This window comes from Haliotis rufescens, unplaced genomic scaffold (assembly GCF_023055435.1).
Source record: "Haliotis rufescens isolate VD_foot unplaced genomic scaffold, xgHalRufe1.0.p SCAF_13, whole genome shotgun sequence".
Taxonomy (NCBI): Eukaryota; Metazoa; Mollusca; class Gastropoda; order Lepetellida; family Haliotidae; genus Haliotis; species Haliotis rufescens.
In genome coordinates this window covers 502,034-524,007 of record NW_025963813.1, presented here as the reverse complement: position 1 = coordinate 524,007, position 21,974 = coordinate 502,034, and the positions used below count along the sequence as shown (strand labels likewise).

Here is a 21,974-nt window from a genome sequence, read left to right as displayed (position 1 = left end):
CCACTACCACTACTACTTATTCTACTACTATTACTTATACTACTATTACTACTACTACTGCTACTTATAATACTTCTACTACCATTAATAATAATAATAATGGACCGTTTACAATCAGTTTATTGCCTGGCGTTTTGATAGATCCAAACTGAATCATTAAGTGTCAGGAAAAAGGTTATTGGTATATATCAAGTATACAATATTATTTGGTTAATGACAATTGGACTGACATTGTCTTGCCATGAATTCAAATTCTGTTGCTATGATGTATTTGGTTTTTCTATGTCAGATACATCAGACTCAGTCAATACAACGACCATCACAGATAGCACTGAAGATCATCATGCATTTGGAAGGTCTCATTGAAGATATCGGAGGATTTGGTCTTTACCAAAAAATCTTAATTCCGACATTGGCCTGTTCAAAGATAATAATTGTTCAGACGATGTTGATGATGGCATTTGCTGGTGTGGAGCCTGCATGGTGGTGTACATCTGGTGACACTGAACTCAGCCAGTGGAACACGAGTCAACTGAACGGAAGCTATCAAAATTGCTTATGGAACGGAACATGTGAGAGGAAGTTCAGTGATGTCATGGAGACGGCAGTCACAGAGGTATGCTCAATATTCTTCAGATTTTGAAATTTGCAGCCAAGGAGAGTGATGCTTTAAACACAAGTAACCTTCTCAGAAAAAAGTTATATTCCCTAAATGTCCCAAAACGTATCACATTCCAGGAACTACCAACAGTTTCATTTTCCTACCGTTTCTTCAAAGGCGTTCAATTGTAGGGACCTGCTGCAGAAGGTGGATTTGGCAGCTCATGATGTAACTTGTGGCTGCCAAGGCTCACCATACTACTCCCTCCCTGTAGATGATTTTATCACAGGAGACGCTATTATTGACAATGCCATATTATTTACATTTGGCTCAAAATGAACAGCACATGACCAACTGAGACCACAACTGTACAATCTTTAGGGATGCTGCAGAAGCATATGCCAATATGGGTCGGTAAAAAAGAGGAACCTGTTAAATGTACGTCAGAGTGGATTTAGTCAGTGCATGATGTTGTCATTGGTAGAATACACAAACTGAAATGTGACAACAGAATTCGAATACATCCACGATGTCCCAACCAGCTCTCATCCAAAGTCTGTTTGTAGTTGTTTCCACTGACCATCACTACATTAATTATCTGGTCAAAGAACTTGGTATAACTGACATATCCAATAATGTCACAGCTCTGCCAAAACCACGCTTCAGTACTGTCAGCCTTTGGCTTGATTCTACATCCTGAAGTCTCTATTTCATTAACCATAATCCTCAATCCAATCAAGGAAGGATTTTCCATATATTCACAGAAAATACTTTGAGGCAAGTGGAATTATTACCATGTGAATACTCAATTCTCAAAGAACATTTGATTTTCAATTTTGTATCTCATATTACAAACTTAAGGAAAAAATGTATTCTTCTATCGATCGGGGATTATTTTGTTGTTATAGTTACAGTCCCAGTTTATTGCACTTACACTTAAATATGTGAAAACGCAATCTATTTTTTTGTTCATATTTGTGACTTACAGAGGAGTAAAACGGCAAGCCAACTTATCTTTGTTGTTTCTCTCATTATGACAACACAAACATTGTTTACAGTGCATCGTTTAGGACTTTACAACACTTATAGGATGCAAATCACGATCAATGTGGAAACAAAACGTCATCAGTCCCACCTAATCTTAAAACCGTTCTATTTAAGAAATAAACGACGAGTGGCGCCCCTCATGGTTTAATCTCCCTGCAGTGTTTTATTGTACGATAGACAACGACAACGAGTCGATTATTTTTTATATGAGATATCAACATGTTGTACAGCCTTTTCAAGGTTAAGTTTGGTATTCTCACAATGTTTATGACAATTATCCGCACCTTTTCACCCAATACCGATTGTCATATCTCTCCCACTTTTCATCTGCGCTGCCCAGTTACATCTATGGGGAATAACTCACGCGACACTTCCCTCTCAAAAATAACGTCGCCAATTTATGACGTCATCAAGATGTGAGCGCATGTTCGAATATCCAGAAATGACGTCATGATAGAACAATGTTTTATCGTGAAATAAACCACTCTTCGTTTTTCATTCTTCGTTGAGATTTATCGTGAAGCTGTCTTGTATACTTTACTAAACGACGTTTCGGTTTGCTTTATTTCAGTGGAATTTGGTCTGTGAAATGAGTTGGGTCAGCAATGCCATAATATCTGTCCAAATGGCCGGTTTGCTTGTGGGTGCAATAATCGCTGGCTACTGTGCAGACAAATACGGACGGAAGAAGGTCTTCTATGGTGGATTATTTGTGACCTGCATTGGAAACATCGTATCAGCCTTTTCCGTTTCCTGGATCATGTTTACATTCGTGAGAGCATTTCTTGGCGTGGGATGTGGTCTTCTCTTGGCAACTGTATACCTGTACCAGATAGAATTTGTTGGAACCAAATGGCGGGCCTTTGTTGCAGCACTGCCTGACTGGCCTCTAGGGATGTTGATATTGAGTATCTTAGCTAAATGGCTCCACAACTGGAAATGGATCCATCTCGCAGTGGCAGCTTTGACAATCCCATACCTCTGTACATGGTTGTAAGTATAAGATTTAAAGAACAAAAACGTGGTCTTTCACAATCATGAAGATAATCATATCTTATAACAAAGTTTTGTCATTCATTTATTGGACATAATCTTTCTAATGTTGTCAATTAAAAATTGTTACAAGTGGAAACGTGCCTTTATACTATATCCTCCAGTGGTCAGAATGTGCTCGGATCTGAGCAGAGACTGTGGAGTTTCACGTTACAAATTGACATTCCATTAACAGGCTCAGTGCTGGTCCTTATGCAGAGAGGGCTGGGGATGGCTCATCTTGATGACATTTAATGGAGATCATATTACCAAGCCAAAATCACTGTGTAACAAAGTATTTAAGTTATTAAGTGATCTTGTAGCTTTGTACCAGAATCGCTTCGTTGGCTTACTGTGAAAGGACGTCTGGAGGAGGCGAAAAGTGTCATCAACAAGATGGCGGCCTACAACAAGAAGCCAGTTCCGGACACGTCCATCCTGGAGCTGATAGCTGAGGAGGAGAAGGCGGAGGGGAAACAAACCAGGAACTACTCTTATCTGGATCTACTGAGGACAAAGAAACTCTTCAAGAAAACATTTTATTCATGTTTTATCTGGTAAGCTTGGCCTGAACATCCTCCTTTTTATGCAGAAAGACTTGTGAGAGAGACAGGTTTGCAATGCCGTGGAAGTAAATGGAATTGCATGCAAATAATTCAGTGTTTTATGACTGGTTCTATATTCATATTTACCATTTGATTTCTATTAAAGCATATTGCCTTCTCTACGATGCCGCAGATCATGTGTGAACGTTCACCTGGTCTGAAAGTTGCCTGCCATAATCACTCGTAGACATTGATAATATAATTGTGCTGGTTAAGTCGAAGTTAAAGTAATAGTAAAGAGGGTATATCAGAAACATTTTTTTTCTGAAAAGACGTAAATTGTTCTTGATTTGTACAGAATAAAAAATATGAAATGGTTCCGCTGCATGTATTTCAGTGTTTGCTTGTATTATTTCTAGTCTAAAAGGTCATCGGTATTATACTTTAAGTAGCTTCTTTCATTTTAGCGAAGAAGTCTTTCACTGATGTTACACAATGCAATTTCAGAACTCTCAGTAACTTCTTGACTTCTGTGAGTGCATTCAACGTTACAGCATGTGGATGTAATTGGTTTGTGTTTTTGCCACTAGGTTTGGATGCGCTGTAGTATACTATGGTATAGCCTTCGGCCTGAAGAATCTGTCTGGTGACTTCTACATGAACCTGACATTAATGGCTCTCACAGAGTTGCCTATAACTCCTTGCATGATCTTCATCACCTCTTTGTGAGTTTTCAAGATGGAAGTTTTGCCAACTGCTTTACATGGGGCGATATTGTAATACACAAAACAATATGTAATCCATAATCAACGCAGCTTTAAAATTAATATATTTGAAGGATTCTAAAACCTACTGATCGAATTCATCTGTTAACAAGTTGCCATATCAATGCCTAAATCTTCAATAAGTATGGTATATATTCAGATGACAACGATAACTAATAGGCTTATGGTTAATCTATCGATATCATATGTCTGATAAACTCGATTTTAATTATGTAGTTGTGCATCCGTTATGCCATTAATTGTATTAGAATACAAATAGTGTTACAACCCTAAATGTAAAAAGTACTTTTCTTGTAAGCATTTACCTGTTAACACTTAATGTAAAACGGGTTAATATCGTACAGATCTTCCTTTATTGTAAAAGATTATTATAACGAAGTTTGATTGCACACTTTTACCATTTTTTGCTATCTTTACATTTTTCATTGTTCTTGAGCGCATTCTAATAATTATTCGTTCCCTTAAACTTAGTGCGTTTTTCTCAGAAATTACATGTTTTGAGGTGAGGTGAAATTGGGTTTAACGTTGCTCATTATGTTTCTAGGTTTATCAGTACCATTCCCATGTTCGTGGGTATCACCAAAGTGGTAAAGGTCTGAGACCTGCATCATTTAAGGCTCTTCCAACATTATAAGGTTGGCATATTGTTCAAAGCGGCGTTAAACCCAATTCACTCACTCACTCACTCCAACATTATCAGGTTGGCATATTGTTCAAAGCGGCGTTAAACCCAATTCACTCACTCACTCCAACATTATAAGGTTGGCATATTGTTCAAAGCGGCGTTAAACCCAATTCACTCACTCACTCACTCCAACATTATAAGGTTGGCATATTGTTCAAAGCGGCGTTAAACCCAATTCATTCACTCACTCACTCCAACATTATAAGGTTGGCATATTGTTCAAAGCGGCGTTAAACCCAATTCACTCACTCACTCCAACATTATAAGGTTGGCATATTGTTCAAAGCGGCGTTAAACCCAATTCACTCACTCACTCACTAAATGTGTGCATGCTCATCCTGTTCACAGTTTCGGACGGCGAGTTGGGGCTGCGTTACCATTCTTCTTGGCGGCTGCATTGTGCTTTGGACTGGCAATATCAACACGGTTAGGTACAGTCAGCTGTGTTGCATTTATTAGATAAAATTGTTTGTTTGCTTATTGTTTAAAGCCGCACCCAGCAATATTCCAGCTGAGTTAAGGCAGTCTGCAAATAATTACAATCTTTTCAAGATTTCGGATACACGAGCTAGCAGGTTGCAGGTATTATACAGCTGTCAACCAACAAAACTGACGTCGGTTTGTTTATCTGCTCATAACCTACAAATCTTAAAATGTTTGTTTCATTTCGAACTAAATAATAATAATAGAAAAAACCCGTTATTAATCATGCTTCTTTGTTGTTTAACGCCGCAAAGTTCCAGGTATATGACGGCGGTCAGTAAATAACAATAATAATAATCGAGTCAATCCCCACTCACTCACTGGACCAGACAATTCAGTGACTGATATCATGAGCATCGATCCACGCAATTAGGATACAACGACATGCATCAACCTAGTTAGCGAGCCTGATCACCCAGTAACGTTAGTCGCCTCTTACGACAAGCATGGGTTTCTGAAGACCAATTGTAACTGGATACGCACGGGTAGATAATATAGTAAAAATTGAAGCAGAATACAGTGGAGCAGGTCGATGTCAGCAAGTATGGTTTTAGCCTGTTCTGTTTAGTCGTTTACTCTTTTAAAATGTAAAAGGCAAGCAGCTCAGTTGTTGTGTGCACCAAGCGTTTATTTACCAAACATTTCTGTATGTTTAGCACCTGCTGATGAAAGAGGAAATTACATCAACGCATGCGCAATAGCAGCCAAATTTACAATCTCGTCTGGGTGGCTAGTTTCTATGACTTTGTGCGCAGAACAGTTCCCTACAGTTATCAGGTAAACATTATTTCCTGTAATATACAGACCGCCTCCGTGGTCTGGTGGTGGGGTACGGGGTTCGATCCCCGGCCGCGTCATACCAAAAGACGTTAAAAGATAGTACTTGTTGTTACCCTGTCTGGCGCTCGGCATTAAGTTGCTAAAACAAGGACTGGTCGGCTCGGAGTCAGTATGCTGTGGGGTATTCATGTTAAACTGCGGCATGATATCTCAGTGAACTAGCACTTTAAATCGGCATCAGTCCGGACCAGTACAAGCAGCCACACACACACACACACACACACACACACACACACACACACACACACACACTCAGCTATATGACGGCTGTTTGAACATAATTCAGTCAGGACAATCCAGTGATTGATATCATGAGCATCGATCCACGCAACTGGGATACGATGACATGCATCAACCCAGTCAGCGAGCCTGACCACCCGATCCCGTTAGTCGACTCTTACGACAAGCATAGCTGCCATTTACCGCAAGCACGGGTTGCTAAAGACCAACAGTACCCCAGATCTCCAAGGGGGATCAGTGATCCCACACATCACGAATTAGATAAACTTTGCAATCCCGTTTATCATAGTTTCCTTCCATTAATTACTTCCGTTTTGTCTTTGAACTTTCTTATTGAGTTAATCATGTATCATGATGTCTTGTGTGGCTCTAAATAACCATCTCAACGATAAGACAACATTGTCCAAATGGTCTATTCTATAAAAGCGACAAAACCCTTTCCGTATTCATAAAAAAACCTTTCCGTATTCTCTGCCAAAAGCAAAGTCGATTGTACGATCCCGACTTTTTTATGAGCATGTGTTTATGAATTACTATCAAATAGTGATGACACCTGGTGTTCGCGAACATGTGTCACAAACACATGCAAAGGCAAGTCAATGGCCATCATTCAAGGAACCTAAGCACCTAAAATGTTTCAACACAATGCTTGTTAACCGTATTTCGAAAGATATTCAAGAACTCCAAGCAAAACTGCGAGAACACTGTGTAAGTTGGCCCTACGGTGATGTACGTGGAATGTTTCCTGAACCTTTCGCGTGCACGTCGCTTTTTGCCCCTCGGGTTATGAAATACATATTACAGGGCAAGTATACAATTCACACAGGCCCAATTCGAGCACATTTATCTCCTAAGTATTACTTGCAAATGATGATGGGCCACTCATGCGTAAACATAGCCCTGATCAATACAAGAATAATTTCTTTTTAATCTGTTTGTTTCTGTGAACGAAAACCTACCGAATCACACGTATATACAATGCATAGAATATCATACAACGTTCTGCATAAAACACACATTTCACCGTTCAGAAAGGATAAATTATTAACTTATTTAATTGTTTATTTCATAAAATGTCCTCCATGTCGCCGTTACGGAAGACTACATTCGTTCGCCTTCGGTGCGGTGTTCGCGGGTTCGACGTTTTTCGTGATATTGTTCTATCCTCAAGGCAGTGAAAGGGTAAAAAGCAGTTGCGTCATTGCAGAGTGGTGTTTATTTTACAATTCAAAAGGTTATAATTAATATGCGGGGCCATGGTGGAACAGGTTTTACTCAATAGCAAGTGGCACAAAAGGCGACAAAGCGTCCACGGCACTGCTTTACGGATCGCGCCATTGACATCAACTCACAGCACACCAATACTGAGTCTCTTCGTTGGCTCCCAGTACACGCTCAGGTTTTCTCTTTGACATACCAGTGCATAAAAGAACGGCCCCTGGAGATCTCTTCGTAATGTGATATCACGGGTGGCCTAGCTGACAAACCTAGAAATATTATCGGGGCGAACTGGGATTCGAACCCACAATCATAGGTTTCTGGCGTACTCAAGGGACGTAACTCTGCACAGCTCATTCACTCACTCTGCTAAATTTGTACATGCCCTGAAGACGTGTGGATACTGTTCTTTCAAAACATTCTGCTGTCGTAAAATGGAACACTCTACCAGATGAAATGAAATGCTCTCCAACACTGAACAGTTTCAAGACCGGGTTAAAAACACCCTTGTTTAAAGCAGTCATTAGGAATTCCACAGTGGATGTAAAGCCGCGCCTAGGAAAAATTATTCTTATTCTTATTCTTATTCTTATTATTATGTACAGATTAAAATTATAAAATGCAGCAAAGAGGGTTTGGGTGATCCTGGCACAGTCAGGCTCGTTAGGCTCATCATCAGCTCAGGGCCCTTGCCCCCTATACACACAGCCCACACAGCGAATGGGACTTCTCCCAGTAAGGGCTGCCTAGTCAAACCCATCCAGAACATTTTCGGAGAATGTGAAGACTCCCAAACACTGCAGCATCCTGCATTACCCAGATTGTCAGAAGGGCTGTAGAAAATCCGAGTACTCTCCCAATGTCAGTCAACAGATTGGGAGGTACCAAACCTATGGCACCGAGAACAATGGGGAGTCGGACAACTTGGTACTTGGTATTCAAACGTGATATTTCGAAAGCGAGGTCCGGATATTTGCCATGTTTTTCCTGTATATTATCAATCACATTGGTGTCAAAGGGGACAGTAAATTCAACGATATAAATGATTTCATTGTATTCATCAAAAAGGTCACTATCAGGTTTGTTGGCCCGGTTAGGTCTGAGGCTGTATCTGGGCCTATTCCAAAGAATTTTCTATTTATCATGTTCCATGACGCCCTCTACATATTCTGGGTCGTACCACGGATGGACCTCTGTGTCAAAACCACAAGCATGGCGAAGACGGTAACACACTAATGGAGCCACTCCATCATGTCGCTTAAGATACTGTGTTTGTGCCGAAGCTGGGCATCCACTGGTCCGCATATTTGCCATTTTTTTCCCGAATCTTGTCAATCACATTAGTGTCAAAAAGGACATTATTATTATTTTACGAAAAGTTATGTTAGCTGACATTGTTGTATCAGCTTGTTATAAAATAATACATTTGTTCTTCCAGAAACCTGTCGTCTGCTGCTCAGAGTGCCGCTGCAAGAATCGGTGGTATATTCGCAGGTCAGGTTCTGTCTCTGGTCAGTGTCTGGTAACAAATCATTTAAAGTAAAGTGTGTGTGTGTGTGTACGTGTGTGTGCAGTATTCCATCTGTCTCTCTCTTTCCATCTGGCTCTTTCCTTATTGGGCGGTGGTGTAGCCTAGTGGTTAAGAGCGTTCGCGCGTCATGCCGAAGGACTGGGTTCGATCCTCATTCACTCACTCAAATTTCTATCACAGCTGTATAATTATAATCAGGGTGCCCGTGAGATGATTTGCTTTCACTCAATGGGGTCCCCTGATTTTCTTAAAGGTTGCAAGTGCATATTTTTTCTATTTCATATCACATCACTATATTAAAATGACAAGCAATATTCGTTTTAGGGTCAATAATGAACAAAATATACTGATTGTTTTCTGGCCGAATTATGAACTAAAATAATGATTTTTGTCACTGATGCGTCGAATTTGGAAATGTCCTCCACGCGTCTATCACAAAACACTTTGGAGGCTTGGCTGAGGCCCTGAATATTGTAACCCTGATCAAACAACGTTTGAGCAACGTTCGCGTGGTGCTCTTCGAAATCTTCGCCGAAAGATTATGTCTTGTTTTATGATTCAGTGAAATCCACATTTGTTTAAAGAATAATAAACGTTTCAGGGTGGAACTAAGGACCTTATGGTGCCATTCGTTGCTCTGGGAATTCTGGCGGTTCTCACTGTGCTTGCTACCATTGGACTCGAAGAGACCAGGGGGAAAGCACTGGAAGACACGATGATCTCCACTTCCAAATCTGCTCGAAATGGATGTGTACACACATCGGGCGACCAGGGGACGCCCCTCGTGTCAAGCAGCTCGGGCTCATTTAACAACAGGAAAGATGAAGTTGACGAACAAATTGTGAAGAACTGATAAAGTTGTAGATTGTTTCACGGCTGTGACATCAGAAGATATTTATGGTTACCATGGATCTGTTATAGCTAAACCTGGACTGATAGACAAAGATATAAACTGAAGTATACAAAGTAAGTCATTCATAACAAGAAAAGGTCTTGATCATTTTCCATTTTCCTTTGTCCACGAGTAACCACGATTAAGTGTAGGCAACACATGTAACTTAACTGATATTCCTGCTGGACTACATAACTGAGATGATTGTTGTAGTAATTAATTGATTAAATCGTTTCTGTTCACGGAACTGTTATAATTAAAAAGCTGTCGTTCCTCTATGTTTGTCTGTTGTAAACGTTTACAGGTTTGAATCTTCTTTTATAATACAGAGCCTATACAGAACCAGAGGAATCTTTGCATTGCTCCAAGCAAAGGAGTATCTAAACTTTACACATAGATGCCAGAAGGCCGTTCTATAATATGCTATCCATTTTAGGTATAATCAGGTATGCACTAGGGCCGACCTTTGATCTTCACGACTCTGCAGGTGTAGCAGTAGGCGGAGCTCACCTGTTGGAAGTAAAACACAAGTCCCTCTTGACACAGCGGTCTTATCACACCCTAATTACACCTGCAGTAGCAGAACATTGTGTAGAAGACAAAAATGGTTGACTTAACGCATTTGAAAAATGACTGCAAAATAATGTTACAATGTCAGTATCATTAGGCTTCTGAAGCCGTTAGGAATCAATGCAGGAGACGACATATAGATTAAGGAGAGTTGTATCTCGTTGGGAACATGATAGGGTGAAATCCCAATCTGGACATCACCAGAACAGAACAAAACTAGATTCACAAGAAAGACGTGACCACGAACACAATGACTACATCATTTGGACGCCCCACTATAAACACAATCGCAATAGCTACATCATTAAGACACCACAATATAAACACTTGACCACAACTAGGACACAGCAATGTTAACCATCAAGACACCACAATGTTAACACTTGACCATCAAGACACCACAATGTTAACACTTGACCATCAAGACACCACAATGTTAACACTTGACCATCAAGACACCACAATGTTAACACTTGACTATCAAGACACCACAATGTTAACACTTGACCATCAAGACACCACAATGTTAACACTTGACCATCAAGACACCACAATGTTAACACTTGACCATCAAGACACCACAATGTTAACACTTGACCACCACTAGGACACAGAAATGTTAAAACTTGACCATTAAGACACCACAATGTTAAAACTTGACCATCAAGACACCACAATGTTAACAACTGACCATCCTCAAGACACCACAATGTTAACAACTGACCATCCTCAAGACACCACAATGTTAACAACTGACCATCCTCAAGACACCACAATGTTAACAACTGACCATCCTCAAGACACCACAATGTTAACACTTGACCATTAAGACACCACACTCTTAACACTTGACCATCAAGACACCACAATGTTAACAATTGACCATCAGTACACCACAATGTTCACAATTGACCATCCTCAAGATACCACAATATCAACACTTGACCATCAAGACACCACAATGTTAACAACTTACCATCCTTAGGACACCACAATACCAGACTTGACCACCATTAGGACACAGCAATGTTAACACTTGACCACCATTAGGACACCACAATGTTAACACTTGACAATCAAGACACCGCAATGTTAACACTTGACCATCAAGACAACACAGTGTTAACATTTGACCACCATGACACCACAATATTAACACTTGACCATCAAGACACGACAATGTTAACACTTGACCATCAAGACACCACAATGTTAACACTTGACCATCAAGACACAACAATGTTAACACTTGACCATCAAGACACCACAATGTTAACACTTGACCATCAAGACACCACAATGTTAACACTTGACCATCAAGACACCACAATGTAAACACTTGACCATCAAGACACCACAATGTTAACACTTGACCATCAAGACACCACAATGTTAACACTTAACCATCATCAAGACACCACAATGTTAACACTTGACCATCAAGACACCACAATGTTAACAACTGACCATCAAGACACCACAATGTTAACACTTGACCATCAAGACACCACAATGTTAACACTCGACCATCAAGACACCACAATGTTAACACTTGACCATCAAGACACCACAATGATAACACTTGACCATCAAGACACCACAATGTTAACACTTGATCATCAAGACACCACAATGATAACACTTGACCATCAAGACACCACAATGTTAACACTTGACCACCAAGACACGACAATGTTAACACTTGACCATCAAGACACCACAATGTTAACACTTGACCATCAAGACACCACAATATTAACACTTGACCATCAAGACACCACAATGTTAACACTTGACCATCAAGACACCACAATGTTAACACTTGACCATCAAGACACCACAATGTTAACACTTGACCATCAAGACACCACAATATCAACACTTGACCATCAAGAAACCACAATGTTAACACTTGACCATCAAGACACGACAATGTTAACACTTGACCATCAAGACACCACAATATCAACACTTGACCATCAAGACACCGCAATGTTAACACTTGACAATCAAGACACCACAATGTTAACACTTGACCATCAAGACACCACAATGTTAACACTTGACCATCAAGACACCACAATATCAACACTTGACCATCAAGAAACCACAATGTTAACACTTGACCATCAAGACACGACAATGTTAACACTTGACCATCAAGACACCACAATATCAACACTTGACCATCAAGACACCACAATGTTAACACTTGACCATCAAGACACCACAATATCAACACTTGACCATCAAGACACCGCAATGTTAACACTTGACCATCAAGACACCACAATATTAACACTTGACCATCAAGACACCACAGTGTTAACACTTGACCATCAAGACACCACAATGTTAACACTTGACCATCAAGACACCACAATGTTAACACTTGACCATCAAGACACGACAATGTTAACACTTGACCATCAAGACACGACAATGTTAACACTTGACCATCAAGACACCACAATGTTAACACTTGACTATCAAGACACCACAATGTTAACACTTGACCATCAAGACACCACAGTGTTAACACTTGACCACCACCAAGACCCTGAAATATCAACACGTGACCATCATTAGGGCAGCAATGTCAACGTAGGACATCGATATAAAATAGTACAAACGTTTCACGCTGCCATGCACGGACAGTTGACATAAAAACTGGAAATGACAAACATCTTTTGGAATAGAATCACTTAAGATATAGCACACTCGCTTCCCATTTATACTATCTTCTGACAAGAATTCTACATTGCAGGCAAACCGTTGTTATAAGTATGGTGCATATGCTCATATTCGAGATATTGCCGTGCAAGTAGTTCAATAACATATATACAGTAAATATGATGCTCCGAGAGGGAGTATTGTCTACTGGCTATTTACCAAATGATACATTTCACAAATCTACGATATCATCAACATATCTAAAATGAATAGGGGGCACGGGTGGCCCAGTCGTCTAAGGCGCCGCGATTCGCTGTGCAGAGTTGCGTCCCTTGGGCACGCCAGAAACCTATGATTGTGGGTTCGAATCCCGGTTCGCCCCGATTATGTTTCTAGGTTTGTCAGCACCATACCCGTGCTCGTGGGTTTCACCGAAGTGGTAAACGTCTAAGACCTGCATCACTTCGGGCTTTCCTCCCACATTAAGCTGACACGCCGTGATATGACTGGAATACTGTTAAAAGCGGCGTTAAACCCAACTCACTCACTCACTCACTAAAATGAATATAACTTCTTTATGTCATTGTTAACAGAAAAACTTAACATACAAAGTCAAATAGTTTCCTAACTTGAAAAACAGAGAAAGCTTCTGGGTTGAAGGTTTTAGTCGGTGGAGGCAGAGTGAAGTCTACGTAGCTGCCTCTGACATCCGTGAACATACAACTCAGGCCTTCATTCAATCACACACTGAAGATGACCAATTCTTATATCTTTTACAACAACACAGGTCTCAGCGGTGTATCGGCTGTAACCATGGATGATTGCGCCTTTTTTTTAAATAATTAAATTCCGGTAGGTTCTCAAATTGTCTCACTGACCCTTTTCTCACAGTCGAACAGACCATGTACGCCGACCATGTGACGTGAAGTTAACACACCAATCACTGGTTGTCTGAGGGAGGGCTCCTCTGTGTCAGTCCGGCTTGGTAGACTCACATCAGCGGTCTCTAGCTCACAGTGAGTGACATTGTGGCTTGCCGCATGTGCGAAATATGAATCACTGGTATGCGGATAAATCTCACAGATATAATTTGAATAAAATACATTTCCTAATAGAAAGTTGATATCATAAAAATAGCTTTGACACTGTGAATAACCGAACCTTTTCATTTTGTAACCTATAATTGTTCATGTAATTTCAATCTGCCCACCAACTATGATTGAGAAAGAAGTTCTTTCTATAAATTTTAGCTTCCGCGGTCATGCGGTCGTCAAATCACCTGTTTCAATTAGAGGTGGTAATTGTCATTTGACCAATCAGAATCGAGTATTTTTCAACTTCATTGCAGAAAAACCATTGTGGAAATCAGGGAATAAAACACAGATGTAACTGATCAACCCACGTCAGGATTATTGAATGGAAAGTTTTTGCATTGTTATAGGTCAAATTAACTGCACCTAGAATAGTTTGATCAAAGCCATCGTAGTAAATGGTGCCTTTATTCAGTATAGCCATGCGTCCAGTGTGGTCACCTCTGTGCTTACATTATTGGACACGGTCATCTTCATCAGTTTCTTCTCACTGTTGTTATACAACACATCAGCTGGCTTGTCTAGTGTTGCAGCATGCAAGAAACTTCCTGTAGCTAATGTTGCCTGACATTGACCATCATATGTAACTGCGAACATTGCATCCTAAACACATCCATATATCCTCTTTCTCCTTGTGTCGAGAGTTATCTGCCTGGGATGACAGTGTGGTCTTTCCCCTGTGTAGACAAACGGCTGATTGAGTGTCGAGTGTCCCGATCTTCATCCACTGCCATGTCTCATGTCCGTATATCTCTTCTCAGGACTGTCACGGAACTTGTATCCAGGATGTATGCTAATATTGTATAGGGAGTTTTTGATCCAATCAGAAGTTGCCTTGTCTTTGCTACAGAGGCAGTTAACATCTATGATGGAGAGATACGGATAGACACTCTATGAGTTATTGTGGATGTCGATACGATACGATACGATACGGATACGATAAACAACTCCCACTCGTCGTTTATTTCTTAAATAAACCTGGGCTCCTTTCCACTAAGTGATCGCATCTCTTAGACGGTCCTAACTTCTATACTTTAACTTAGACTTACGACAGTCTTATCACTACGATCGCTTTGTGGAACGAGGCCCTAGTTAGAGCTGTTTTATATGAAGTTGTAGACTGTGGTATGGGTTGATGCTTTCCTGGTCTTAATAAAAAATGCCTACTTTAAAAAAAAGCTTTTGAAAAAGTGCTGGTTAAAAGGTGTTTGCCATTATTTCCTTTCGCTTGGTTAAAATTTATTTACAATTATTGTGTGTGTGTGTGTGTGTGTTAATACTTCAGATCCCTCATTCAAACTTATTATCAATGTGAAGTATAGCAAGACTAGCCACACACACCCTAATTACGTATGTATAGATGTATGTGACGAGGAATAACAGCTGTTATGTACATGGGGACCATACAGCAGCCACCACTATGTGTTCACATCATCTCCACGCAGACATTTTACATTGGCTGACATGTACACAGAATGTAGTTCACAATGTGGCGTACGCATTTCAAACGGGATCTGGTTGGAACAGTACTTGTAACATGATTGCCTAAAGCTAAATAATATTTTATGTCAGTCAGGTGTCTGTGAAGATGAATATTGCATATATGAGTGTTTCATTGGTGTAGGGAAAGTATTCAAGCAACTGGGATCATATTACATAATCATACATCAGTTTTCATGTTTTACATATTCCAATATGATGTTGGTTGGTTTGTTGTTTCACGCCGCACTCAGCAATATTCAAGCTATGTGACGGCGGTCTGTAAGTAATCGAGTCTGGACCAGACAATCCAGTGATTGATATCATGATCATCGATCCACGCAATTGGGATCGATGACATGCATTAACCAAATCAGCGAGCCTGACCATCCGATCCCGTTAGTCGCCTTTTACGATAAGCATAGTCACCTTTTACGGCAAGCATGTATTCCAATATGAACGCTTACTAATGCAAGACACCGTAAACATAGTTAATACTTACTAAGTTGAGGTTATGGAGTCTCAGTGTTACAATTATTCAGATCGCTTTGCTTCAGAATATAAATGATAAACCATAACGTTTTTAAGTAGTAACGAGTATAAGAGTAATCTATCAATGGTTTAATAACTGTCCACATGTTTGCATGTTTCCAATTCGAGATCTGACAAGAACTCTCACATAAATATATTTGGTAGAACTGAGAACATTTAAGTTGTCGTAGTTTCTATGTTCGGTCTATTGTCAAATTAAACGCTAAGGAACTGTTGAACATCGCATGTAAATCTACACTGTGAATTGTTAATGTAAATGCCCTAAATACATTGACGTTTTAATATGAATAATTTTAATCAACTAATACACATACTTTCAAATATATAACTAGAGATTGATACTATGTGTATTGGAACATACCCACCAGCATTATATATGACACAAACATTAAGAAGAAGTCTTGATGATAAATAACACAGCCTTTTTACCACAATCGCATATCATATATGATACAATCTTTGCCCTTTGCTTTTATGCTTATTCCTTCATTTCACCTGATGAAGGAGTAAGCATATACTCCGAAACGTTGTGTTTCTCATAATAAAGAAGTTGACATCCACAAATTCTCTTCCTTATGTGTATCACTTCTAAATGCCTTTCAAAGACTTCATAAGTTTGATACTTTAAAATAAACAATGCGGTTCATTTAGTTGGTTTAGAAGCATTCATTAAGATTACCATCATATCTTTTCGATCTAGAAAAAGCATATGACACAACTTGCAAACACGGTATCTTAAAGGATTTACATATAGCTTCCTTAGAGATTACACACAATTCCATGACTTACATACCTTCTTATTCCACACCGCATTCATACAGTTATAGGTTTAGGAAATGTTTAAATTGTAATTTAGTTTAGTTAAGTTTATCCTGGTTTTACCGTATTTAACAAGATAACATTCTGTATTGATGCTATACGATACAGTTTTGATTTATATGACCTCAATTTCACATACAGCGAACTGCGCTGATGGTTGACGAACATACTTTACTTTAAACACTACCTCAGTTTGATTATACACCGAGGCAGCGAGGGGCTGATTTTCCAGAAAATAATCCAAGCGACATCCCCAAACATATGTGTAAGACTGCCCACTAGATCTGCCCGACAGACAAACTAAACAAACATCTGACCAGAGAAACTGAATCAGAAAGACCACAGAAACTTGTGTCGAGTGCACCCGCATGGGTCAGAACCTGGCCTGATCCAGTGAGATGGGCATTGTTCAGTTAGTTATTACATACGTGCAGGGCTAGGCTGATTGTATTGAGGGGGGCACGGGTGGCCCAGTAGTCTAAGGCCCCGCGATTCGCTGTGCAGAGTTGCGTCCCTTGGGCACGCCAGAAACCTATGATTGTGGGTTCGAATCCCGGTTGGCCCCGATTATGTTTCTAGGTTTGTCAGCACAATACCCGTGCTCGTGGGTTTCACCGAAGTGGTAAACGTCTGAGACCTGCATCACTTGGGGCTTTCCTCCTACATTAAGCTGACACGCCGCGATATAACTGGAATACTGTTAAAAGCGGCGTTAACCCCAACTCACTCACTCACTCACTATTGTATTGAGGGCTTACATGAGTCTAGGGGTTTGCAGTGTACTGTCTGTAAAGATAAAAGCTGAAATAAAACATCTAAAATATCTAACTAATATATACAAATACTTATAACTTGACTTGGCCACATAAAGTCTGGAGTGACTAGCCAGTTATCTTCCAGTAAATCACATATATAATACACATTAAATTGGCAGAAAGAGCTGTTGAGTAGGGATTTACCATCCACCAACCCCCGTCATGTGATCGCATGTATTATTATTCAGACATCGACTTGCATGTACATAAAATTGAGTTTGTAACGTAAACGGTTGTTTCATATTGGATTTCACACTCGTAATTAAACCTGGCCGGAGCAGTATCTGTTACGTGAGTGCCTGTAGCTACTAGTTTATGACCATATGTCTATAAAGATGAATATCGCATGTATGAGTGTTTCATTGGCAGCTGTGATCACTCCATGTAACATAATCATACATCAGTTTGCATTTGTTACATAATCCAAGGTTAACCATTACGCCCTCATGCAGCACACGTAATTCGTCTGTACAATCTTCAATTACACGATACGCTCATACAGCACACGTAATTCGTCTGTACAATCTTCCATTACACAATACCCTCATGCAGCACACGTAATTCGTCTGTACAATCTTCCATTACACGATACGCTCATGCAGCACACGTAATTCGTCTGTACAATCTTCAACCACACGATACGCTCATGCAGCACACGTAATTCGTCTGTACAATCTTCAACCACACGATACCCTGATGCAGCACACGTTATTCGTCTGTACAATCTTCCATTACACGATACTCTCATGCAGCACACGTAATTCGTCTGTACAATCTTCAACCACACGATACCCTGATGCAGCACACGTTATTCGTCTGTACAATCTTCCATTACACGATACTCTCATGCAGCACACGTAATTCGTCTGTACAATCTTCCATTACACGATACACTCATGCAGCACACGTAATTCGTCTGTACAATCTTCAACCACACGATACCATCATGCAGCACACGTAATTCGTCTGTACAATCTTCCATTACACAATACCCTCATGCAGCACACGTAATTTGTCTGTACAATCTTCCATCACACAATACCCTCATGCAGCACACGTAATTCGTCTGTACAATCTTCCATTACACGATACGCTCATGCAGCACACGTAATTCGTCTGTACAATCATCAACCACACGATACCATCATGCAGCACACGTAATTCGTCTGTACAATTTTACACGATACGCTCATGCAGAACACGTAATTCGTCTGTACAATCTTCCATCAGACGATACCCTCATGCAGCACACGTAATTCGTCTGTACAATCTTCCATCACACGATACGCTCATGCAGCACACGTTATTCGTCTGTACAATCTTCAACCACACGATACGCTCATGCAGCACACGTAATTCGTCTGTACAATCTTCCATTACACGATACTCTCATGCAGCACACGTTATTCGTCTGTACAATCTTCCATCACACGATACGCTCATGCAGCACACGTTATTCGTCTGTACAATCTTCAACCACACGATACGCTCATGCAGCACACGTTATTCGTCTGTACAATCTTCAACCACACGATACGCTCATACAGCACACGTTATTCGTCTGTACAATCTTCAACCACACGATACCATCATGCAGCACACGTAATTCGTCTGTACAATCTTCCATTACACAATACCCGCATGCAGCACACGTAATTCGTCTGTACAATCTTCAACCACACGATACCATCATGCAGCACACGTTATTCGTCTGTACAATCTTCCATCACACGATACTCTCATGCAGCACACGTAATTCGTCTGTACAATCTTCCATCACACGATACCATCATGCAGCACACGTTATTCGTCTGTACAATCTTCCATCACACGATACTCTCATGCAGCCCACGTAATTCGTCTGTACAATCTTCCATCACACAATACCCTCATGCAGCACACGTAATTCGTCTGTACAATCTTCCATCACACGATGCTCTCATGCAGCACACGTAATTCGTCTGTACAATCTTCCATCACACGATGCTCTCATGCAGCACACGTTATTCGTCTGTACAATATTACACGATACGCTCATGCAGCACACGTAATTCGTCTGTACAATCTTCCATCACACGATGCTCTCATGCAGCACACGTTATTCGTCTGTACAATCTTCAACCACACGATACCCTGATGCAGCACACGTTATTCGTCTGTACAATCTTCCATTACACGATACTCTCATGCAGCACACGTAATTCGTCTGTACAATCTTCCATCACACAATACCCTGATGCAGCACACGTTATTCGTCTGTACAATCTTCCATCACACGATACCCTGATGCAGCACACGTTATTCGTCTGTACAATCTTCCATCACACGATACTCTCATGCAGCCCACGTAATTCGTCTGTACAATCTTCCATCACACAATACCCTCATGCAGCACACGTAATTCGTCTGTACAATCTTCCATCACACGATGCTCTCATGCAGCACACGTAATTCGTCTGTACAATCTTCCATCACACGATGCTCTCATGCAGCACACGTTATTCGTCTGTACAATATTACACGATACGCTCATACAGCACACGTTATTCGTCTGTACAATCTTCCATCAGACGATACCCTCATGCAGCACACGTAATTCGTCTGTACAATCTTCCATCACACGATACCCTCATGCAGCACACGTAATTCGTCTGTACAATCTTCCATCACACGATACCCTCATGCAGCACACGTAATTCGTCTGTACAATCTTCCATCACACGATACCCTCATGCAGCCCACGTAATTCGTCTGTACAATCTTCCATCACACAATACCCTCATGCAGCACACGTAATTCGTCTGTACAATCTTCCATCACACGATGCTCTCATGCAGCACACGTTATTCGTCTGTACAATATTACACGATACGCTCATACAGCACACGTTATTCGTCTGTACAATCTTCAACCACACGATACCATCATGCAGCACACGTAATTCGTCTGTACAATCTTCCATTACACGATACGCTCATGCAGCACACGTAATTCGTCTGTACAATCATCCATCACACGATACGCTCATGCAGCACACGTAATTCGTCTGTACAATCTTCAACCACACGATACCATCATGCAGCACACGTAATTCGTCTGTACAATATTACACGATACGCTCATGCAGAACACGTAATTCGTCTGTACAATCTTCCATCACACGATACCCTCATGCAGCACACGTAATTCGTCTGTACAATCTTCCATTACACGATACTCTCATGCAGCACACGTTATTCGTCTGTACAATCTTCCATCACACGATACTCTCATGCAGCACACGTTATTCGTCTGTACAATATTACACGATACGCTCATACAGCACACGTTATTCGTCTGTACAATCTTCAACCACACGATACCATCATGCAGCACACGTAATTCGTCTGTACAATCTTCCATTACACAATACCCTCATGCAGCACACGTAATTCGTCTGTACAATCTTCCATTACACGATACGCTCATGCAGCACACGTAATTCGTCTGTACAATCATCCATCACACGATACGCTCATGCAGCACACGTAATTCGTCTGTACAATCTTCAACCACACGATACGCTCATGCAGCATACGTAATTCGTCTGTACAATATTACACGATACGCTCATGCAGAACACGTAATTCGTCTGTACAATCTTCCATCAGACGATACTCTCATGCAGCACACGTAATTCGTCTGTACAATCACCCATCACACGATTCGCTCATGCAGCACACGTAATTCGTCTGTACAATCTTCAACCACACGATACCATCATGCAGCACACGTAATTCGTCTGTACAATCTTCCATTACACGATACTCTCATGCAGCACACGTAATTCGTCTGTACAATCTTCAACCACACGATACCCTCATGCAGCACACGTTATTCGTCTGTACAATCTTCCATTACACGATACGCTCATGCAGCACACGTAATTCGTCTGTACAATCTTCCAATACCCGATGCGCTCATGCAGCACACGTAATTCGTCTGTACAATCTTCCATTACGCGATATCATCATGCAGCACACGTAATTCGTCTGTACAATCTTCCATTACGCGATATCATCATGCAGCACACGTAA

The 21,974-nt window shown here is 40.6% G+C and overlaps 1 protein-coding gene across 2 annotated transcripts; it reads left to right on the top strand.

The window, feature by feature from the left end:
* Positions 1-274: 274 nt before the first annotated feature.
* LOC124148654 (organic cation transporter protein-like) lies at positions 275-10,177 on the top strand. Of its 2 annotated transcripts, none has more exons than XM_046519882.2 (8): positions 275-616; positions 2,220-2,641; positions 3,004-3,237; positions 3,816-3,950; positions 5,044-5,126; positions 5,835-5,955; positions 8,915-8,987; positions 9,609-10,177. In XM_046519882.2, exons 1-8 carry the CDS (start codon positions 344-346, stop codon positions 9,858-9,860), a joined length of 1,593 nt encoding a protein of 530 aa, XP_046375838.2. In that variant the 5' UTR covers positions 275-343; the 3' UTR covers positions 9,861-10,177. The 2 variants fall into 2 exon arrangements, with proteins under 2 accessions (XP_046375838.2, XP_046375839.2); XM_046519883.2 differs by having other exon boundaries at positions 8,915-8,970; positions 9,609-9,749.
* Positions 10,178-21,974: the final 11,797 nt, after the last annotated feature.